Source organism: Lipotes vexillifer, unplaced genomic scaffold (genome assembly GCF_000442215.2).
Source record: "Lipotes vexillifer unplaced genomic scaffold, Lipotes_vexillifer_v1.1 scaffold914, whole genome shotgun sequence".
NCBI lineage: Eukaryota > Metazoa > Chordata > Mammalia > Artiodactyla > Lipotidae > Lipotes > Lipotes vexillifer.
In genome coordinates, this window is record NW_006780388.1 from 1,615,114 (window position 1) to 1,622,770 (window position 7,657).

The window sequence follows — 7,657 nt, forward strand, 5'->3', positions numbered from 1 at the left end:
ACTGCAGTGAGAAGCCAACGCACTGCAATGAAGAGCAGCCCCCACTCACCTCAACTAGAGAAAACCCGTGTGCAGCCACGAAAACCCAACACAGCCAAAAATAATAATTTTTTTAAAAATAAAAAAAATTTTTTTTAAATAAAAAAAAAATAATTTTTTTAAAATAAAAAAAATAATTTTTTTAAAAATTAAAAAAAGACAATGTTCACAGCTGTACACCATAGAAGGAAAAAAAACCCTTCTAGAACACCCTTATGACATCACCCCAAGCAGCCACTGGATTGACCCTTTATTACCACATAGCAGTCCCAGCCTGGAGCCAGCCAGGGCCACACGCTCCCTCCCTCAGCCTGTCTGTTGTCACCTTTGTCAGAACCCTCCTTAGCAACCAAGTAAGACCACAAAGAGAAAGCCAGGTCCTCTACCCAAAGCAGGTGGAAGACCAATCAACACTGGAGGCCAAGTCAAAGGCCCTCAATGATGAGTCACACACTCATGTTTCCTGAACATATTTATTACCATCCAAACATATTTTCAACAGGGAAAGGCATGATTCCTAATTTCCCCGGGATCCACGTTTTCCAAGTCTCCCAGGGAACCCATCTTTCATGGAACCCTCTGAGGACTTGATCTCTGCAAAGGGTAAGCTAATTAAGACCCCGGTTTCCTCTGCCAATTCCTGGGCTGACCTGCAAATTCCATCTTACTATTTCCCTTAGGTCTCTGGTTCCTTTTTGTTTGAGGTGACAATTACATGCATGATCTGCCAATGAGCCCTACTGTCAGGCCACTGAGGGCACTGTGGTGGCTGCCCGGGATTGCTTGTGGCTTCTCAGCCAGGCCTTCAGAAGAGCTGCAACTCACCACCAGTCTTTCTGTGCCTCCAGCTGGTCTCCCAGGAGACCTCGCCCCTCTTCTTTGGTCTCAAGGGCCTCAGGAGCCCAAAAGCTCCTGATGAATGTCCCAAGTGAGGAAGCAATACCAGGAAGTTTGTGAATTCCCAAAGTTGTTGGGATACACACTGGACACAGTAAGGCACCCAAGTCTCAAGTTGGCTAAATATGCTGAGGGGGTAGGTGTGCCCTGAGACTGGAAGAACTTCAGAGGGGATTCCACCCTGAGAAGGTCACTTCAAAGACTTGCCATCCTCACTAGTTCCAACAGAATTCCTTTTCAGTTTTACGCTAATCGTTTGCTGCCTCTGCACCTCCCTCACAACGACTCTCCCCTGGTTCCTCTTTGGAGTAATTACCTTAAAGATGCAGATCATGCTGGGTAAGGAATATCAGCTCTTAACAAGAGGCCCCTCTGAATATGCCACCTTATCTGGGCCCAAAAGAAATCCCATTGTTTCTATCCAGTGTGAGTTCTCTGATGACTCATAAGGCGTGAACTCCGAGAAAAGCTTTCTCCACATTCGGAACACTTATAGGGTCTCTCTCCTGTATGGGTTCTCAGATGACGAATCCGATTGGAGCTGTGAGAGAAACTGTCTCCACACTCATGACAGGTATAGGGTTTCTCTCCCGTGTGAATTCTCTGGTGTCTGATTAAGTTGGATCTATGAGAGAAGTTTTCCCCACAGAGGGTACATTTATATGGTTTCTCTCCTGTGTGTGTTCTCTGGTGTCTGGTGAGGTGCATGCCCTGCTGGAAGCTTTTCCCACAAGTTAAACACTGAAAGAGTTTCTTCTCTGCCTTGTGGGTCCCATGATTGGCAAGAAAGAGGGTGCTGTCACTCACTGCTTCCCCACACTCAGAGAAGGGGTACAGCCTCTCTTTCTCGTGAGTTCTTTCGTGAATGACAAGGTGAGAACTGCGAGAGAAACTTTTCCCACACTCAGAACACTTATAAGGTCTCTCTCCTGTGTGAATTCTCTGGTGCCTAAGGAGGTTGGAACTGTGAGCAAAGATCTCCCCACACTCAGGGCACTTGTAGGGCTTTTCACCTGTGTGCGTTCTCTGGTGCCTGTGGAGGTTGGAGTTGCAAGAGAAGCTCTTTCCACACTCATGACATTGATAGGGCTTCTCACCTGTGTGGGTACGCCGATGCCGAGTCAGGTGGGTATTCTGACTGAAGCTTTTTCCACACTCAAGGCACTTATGGGCCTCCTCTCCCAAGTGTGCTCTGTGTAGTGACAAAAAGTGTGGATTCCCGCCAAAGATTTCAGCGCACCCCACACCCATACACAGTCTTTCTGCTGCATGTATCCTCTGGTGCCTAATCAGGTTCGAGTTGTTAGAGAAATTTTTGCCACACAAGGGACATAAATGGAGCTTCTTTAGCTGCAGTTCCTTTGGCTGCCCCAGTTCTCTGCAACTTGTGGCCCCCACTAAGGACTGCTCCATCCGAACCTCTGGGGGAGGCTCCCAATGCTCTTCTGCCCTGTCACGAGGCCTTCCCTGCTCAGGACTCCAGGGTACCTCCCCTCCGGACTGGCCAGGCAGCAGCGCCCGAGGGTGGATGCTCTCGGGGCAAACGGACTGAGCACTTTCTTCCAGATTGTCAAATTTCTCTTCCCCTGGAAGATCGAGAGAAACCAAACCCATGTTATTTCTACACCAGAGAAAAGGAAATCCCATGTGTGCTACTGCCTGTAGGTTAGAAGTCCAGAAGGGCTGGCTCTACCTCAGTTTCCCATCTTCCCCATATAGGTAAAGCACCGTAGACAGGGATCCACATAAGGGGTGGGGCCATCACTCAGGAATCAGAGCTCAAACCAGTCTTGAATTCCCTTGTAGGGGCCCCGAACTCCCTCTCCAACTGAGCCTCTGGCTTCTGCCCTTGGGGAATGGGTGAGATGGAGCAGGACTGGGACTAGGGTGGGCAAATGAGCCCAGGAGTGAATGCCTCCTTACACTTTGCACCCTGGGTACCTCGCCTGCCATCACTGGGATGGAAGTGAGCAGTGGAGACACTGGAAGAATGTACCTCCCTGGCAGTGGTGATGGTCTAGCCTTACACCAAGACCCTCAAATGCCTCATTCCCAACAGCGGGAGGCTAGCTGCGCAGGCTGCTCAACTGTTTCTTACCTGGAGCTGGGCTCCTGGGGCTCAGGCCCTCCTTGCAAGTCTGGACACTGGGATCCCAGGGCTTTCCTTCTTGTTCCACCTGGGTGCTCAGGGCCTCCTGAGTGGGAACCTGAGACTCTGTTCACAATGAAAGAAAAGGATTTCTATGTCACCATTTTCCTCTACCAGGCAGGGCAAACAAAGATAGTCTTGTTCCCTGCCTTCAGTGAATGGATACAGAAATCTGACAGCAATTACTTGGAACATACACTAAACTCTTCCCACTGGTTACCCCTAGAGAAAGAAATTAGAGGAAGGAGACTGTGGCTTTTTCTTTTTACACTTTTGTAGTACTTGGGATTTCTGCAATGAGAATGTAAAACTTTTGTAAATAAAACAACAATCAAACAAGCAAACATGGTCAGGGTGGTCAGTCAGTTCCTTGAGGAATCAGTTTAATACTGTGAAAGAGCCTTGACTCTTGTGGATACATATAAAATAGAACTAAGTTTGACTGGGCAACTCCAGAAGGAGAAAATGTAATATGATGGACAATCAGAAAAGGACCTGGGACTCTGAGAGGACCCTGAGATTAAAACCCAAAAGTGCCACCCTGTGCTACGCTCACTCCAACTCCAGCAAACACGGACTTTAAAAAGTTTAGTTTCAAGAACTTGTGATCCGAACTCTTCCTATTTAGCACTCACTGAAACAGCTGTGCTCAACTTAGAGCACCAAGCCACAGCACAGTGACAGAAAACCTGGAGAAGGCCCCCATGAAGGCAACCAAACCCAGCAGTGACCCCCTTGCAAAATTAGTGCAAGTGAGATGATAGCTGTGCTTCTCTTTACGAAAACCTCATGTATGAAAACAAAGTGCAGTGTGACTCTTCTAGCGGGTATGCATCAATATAGCTATAATGGTAACATACACAATCCTGTCTTATGTTGTTTTTTAAGACTCCCCCCAACTTTTTATTATGAGAATTTTCATACATGCAGAAAAAATGAAGGAATTATACAATACCCACACACTCTCCACCTAAATCCAACTATCAGTTTTTGGTCATATTTCACAGACCTCATTTTTAATCTCTGCATAATAGTTCAAAACGTAGATGCATCTTAATTTATATCTAACTTACTTAGACCCTGTTTTAGATATATATCATTTCCAAATTTCCACAAAGCCTTCCCCCTTCCTGAATTCTTAAGGACTGGGACAGCCACTGAGCTGGAATGTTGATGCCAGTGCCCCTGAAATTTGTGCCTCTGGGAAAGAGCCCAGAAATACTAATGGAGCATAGAAAACATAAGTGAGGTCAGAAGAATAAGCATCTTGAACCTGCAAGGCATCAAGAACTTAGAGCCCCATAGCATCCTGTGATCTGTGTGTGAGGGGTGGGAAGTGGGGATGGGGTGGGCACCATTGGATCTGACTTCTTCTGCCTTAGGAAGTTCATTATGGCTCAGACTCCCCGCCCTCAGCCCTGGCAGCTGGGGCCCTTAAGTGTGCCAACTGTGGCACCTGGCAAATATTTAAGTGATCTTAGTCCAAGGGACTTTAGACAAAGGCAGGTCGTCTGGCTAAACTCAGAACTTATACCCAGGAGGTGAGCACCTAAGGGACAGGACCCTGGTCAGAAATGGCTCAGCCTTCATCCCTGGAAAAGAAGTCCTTACCCAGTGAGTCCACATTCTCATAACTCTCCTGCACCGTGTCCTGGGAGAGGGCCCTCTTACTAGGATGCTGATGCCCCCACTCCTCCTGGGAGATGTACATAGCCACGTCCTCTAAGCTCTCAGGCAACTGAAACAGCACAAGATCACCTTTAGGCCCTGAAGCACCAAGAACAATTCAAGCAGAGTCATGGGTTAAAGGGGCAAAACCCAGGTGTGCTGAGGACACATTTCATGGGGAAGAAGGGGGAGGCCTACAAGTGAGGTGTGGAGGACAAATAAAGGTGGGAGAGATGCATGTGGTGAGGTAGAAAGGATCCTCTCCAAGTGGCAAAAGGACCCCACCCCCACAAGAGCAACTTCGGGGAGACAATGGGAACTTCCACATCACCTGGGGCCCAGTCAGCTCCTTGTCTTCCATGTTTCCTTCGGGAGGAAAGAGAGAAAGCCAGGGAGCAGATAATGCTGAAGGTGACAGAAATTATGATGAGAACGGCATCCCTAATTCTTGGCAACCCAAGGATTGTCACAACACAGTATCCATTCCCCAACACCCAGTCTCTGCTCTGAGGATGAACACTGAACAAAAGAAGGCAACCGAGGAATAATAAAGCGATATTCAAAACAACAGGGTACCAGCAGTCTTCCCTGCTGGCCCAAGCATTAAAGCCCTCAATCATTCACTGAGCTCTAAATGTCTCCGTTCTGCATACAAAAGGGCTTACTAAGAGATTCCCCCTCCCTCCACCCACCCCAAGAGGAATCCAAACCACTTCTAGGTCTTTCACGTCACATCTGGAAACCCTCAGGTCAGAAATGCCCCCTCCTTGGCAGCCATGCTGCATTCTGCTGGTGTCAGGGGCAATCCCAAAGCCCCTCATCCCTCCCACTTGCCCAGAGAACTGTTCCTCACCCCTCTCCTTTACAGTCTGGGGATCCCTTTTGGGGCTGGGGCCTAGCAGCTCCTGCAGCCTGCGGCCAGGGCTTCGCTCAGTCTCCATTGGCTCCAGCTTGAAGCTCGGTGACTCTCGTGCTGTTTCCAGAGGCAAAGTCTCCTCCAAAAGCACTTCTGTTCCCCGCCCATGGTTTGTCACCTGGGAACCAACCCACATCACTCACCATCACAACAGGGCCCGAGAGGAAGGGAAATTAGTACAGAATTCTGAGGGCAAGCCTTCAACGGAGAGCTACTGGCAATCCCTTTGGACCCACCAAGAGAGAAGAATGGTTTACACTGAAACAAAACTTTTCTGACCCCGTGTACACCTGAGAAAATGTGTGTGAGGGGTGGGGGGAGTTCACTTCCAGTGCACACCTTCCCCACACAGCTCTTCTGACACACCTCACTCCCTCTCGCTTTCCCCCACCTTTTCAAGATGCGTCCGTTCCTGACTACTGGGTAAGTTAAACTTGGGTGGCCCTGGGGCAAGTGGCCTCAGAGATTCAGTGCCAGTTTTTTAAGTCCACTCTTAACTGCCACCCAGCTTTGTAGAGATTAGACTGCTGACTGTAATATAACAATAGCTAACAGCTATTAAGCACTAACTGTAAACCAGTAGTGTGATCAAAACTACATCCTGCTCTAATGCTCAAAGCCACCCTAGAGAGGTCTTTTACCATTCTCATTTTACCAAGTCTGGGGCCCAAAGAAATTAAGTAACTTGCCCAAAGTCCCAAAGCTAGTACGAGGCAGAGTGAGCATTTGAACCTAGCGCGCTAACTCCTGGGCTCACACTAATGCAGAGACACTGCCTCCATGTGGAAACAGGGCACTCTTCACTGCTCGCTCTGTCCACTTGGGGAAAATCTGGAGAATGAAAGTTCCTCGCTAAACTACAAAAAGGCTTCTTGCCCACCTAAGGTCTACTCAGGGCAACCAAGTAAATTCGTAGGGGTAACTGGGCCAACGCGATGTCCCAGTCCTCAGGGCCAAACAAACCGCAAATAAAACAGCTCTTTCTCTCACCTGTTGCCTCAGTCTCCCAAGCTCTTTCTGCATATCCTCCACCAGAGTCACCGCTTCTTCGCCGCTCTCCGGATGCAGCTCTTGCACCCTGCTCTGGATCTCCTGGGGCAGGATGGTCAGAAACTGCTCCAGCACCAACACCTCCAGGATCTGCTCCTTGGTACGCATCTCAGGCCGCAGCCACCCATGGCAAAGCTCCTGGAGCCGACTGAGGGCTTCCCGGGGCCCAGCGGCCTCTTGGAAACGGAACCGTCTGAAGCGCTGATGGGAGGCCTCCGGGCTGGGTCCTGGGTCTGTCGGGGGCAGCTCCTGGCTCCAGGTGCAGTCCTCCTCCAGTTTCACTATCAGGAGCCCTTCCCGGTCCTGGAAGCCCGGACCCGACGCCATCTTCAGGTCCCCCCACCGCCTTGGCCCCGAAACCAGCTGCGCCCAGTTAGGAAGGCGCCCCCGGCCCCGCGCAAGGATGGCGGGCGTCCACAAGAGCCGGGGGCCCCGAAGCCCCAAATCCCGGCCGAGGAGCCCGGCTCCAGGGCGGGCGCAGCCAGCTCCGGCGCCTCGGCGTCAGTAGTTTGCGGGCGCCGCCCCACCACCCCCTGGCCCGCCCCCGCCAGGACCGCCCCAGGGCAGGACCTAAGCACCGCGCTTTCCCCCTTGCAGCGGACTCACGCAGGACTCGAAGCTCGGCTCCCACGCCGGAAGTCTCAGAGCGCGTTAGGCGTCAACAACCAACGGCGCCTGCTCCGGACCAACTTCCCGGTCACGTTCCGAGAACTCTAGCGCCCGTTGGGTCAGGTCTCGCCACACACTCACCGCTGACCAACCAGAAGAAAAGATTTGCCTTCAGGGGCGGGACGAGCGAAGGGCCAATTGGGGACGAGAGGCGGGGCCATCGGGCGAGGTCCGGGATCTCAGAAACCCCTGGGAGCCGGAGTCTGTAGGTCTGCTAGTGGAAATTAAGCCCGAATCGGGTGTGACCGGCGGACTACCAGGGTCAGAAT

General features: G+C 50.7%; 1 protein-coding gene across 1 annotated transcript; it reads right to left on the reverse strand.

Annotated features, from left to right (window-relative positions):
• Positions 1-493: 493 nt before the first annotated feature.
• Positions 494-7,360, reverse strand: ZNF263 (zinc finger protein 263). Its single transcript, XM_007453500.1, has 6 exons — positions 6,660-7,360; positions 5,607-5,787; positions 5,085-5,158; positions 4,697-4,823; positions 3,035-3,151; positions 494-2,522 (listed from the first exon to the last, which is right to left on the reverse strand). Exons 1-6 carry the CDS (start codon positions 7,044-7,046, stop codon positions 1,354-1,356), a joined length of 2,055 nt encoding a protein of 684 aa, XP_007453562.1. The 5' UTR covers positions 7,047-7,360; the 3' UTR covers positions 494-1,353.
• Positions 7,361-7,657: the final 297 nt, after the last annotated feature.

Coding starts and splice junctions, on each gene's coding strand:
- ZNF263 (XM_007453500.1), bottom strand. CDS start 7,046: ATGGCGTCGGGTCCGGGCTTCCAGGACCGGGAAGGGCTCCTGATAGTG. Junction 4,824..5,084: donor AGGAGCTGACTGGGCCCCAG/GTGATGTGGAAG, acceptor GTGCTGTTTCAG/TTGCCTGAGAGCTTAGAGGA. Junction 3,152..4,696: donor TGAGAATGTGGACTCACTGG/GTAAGGACTTCT, acceptor CATTGTGAACAG/AGTCTCAGGTTCCCACTCAG.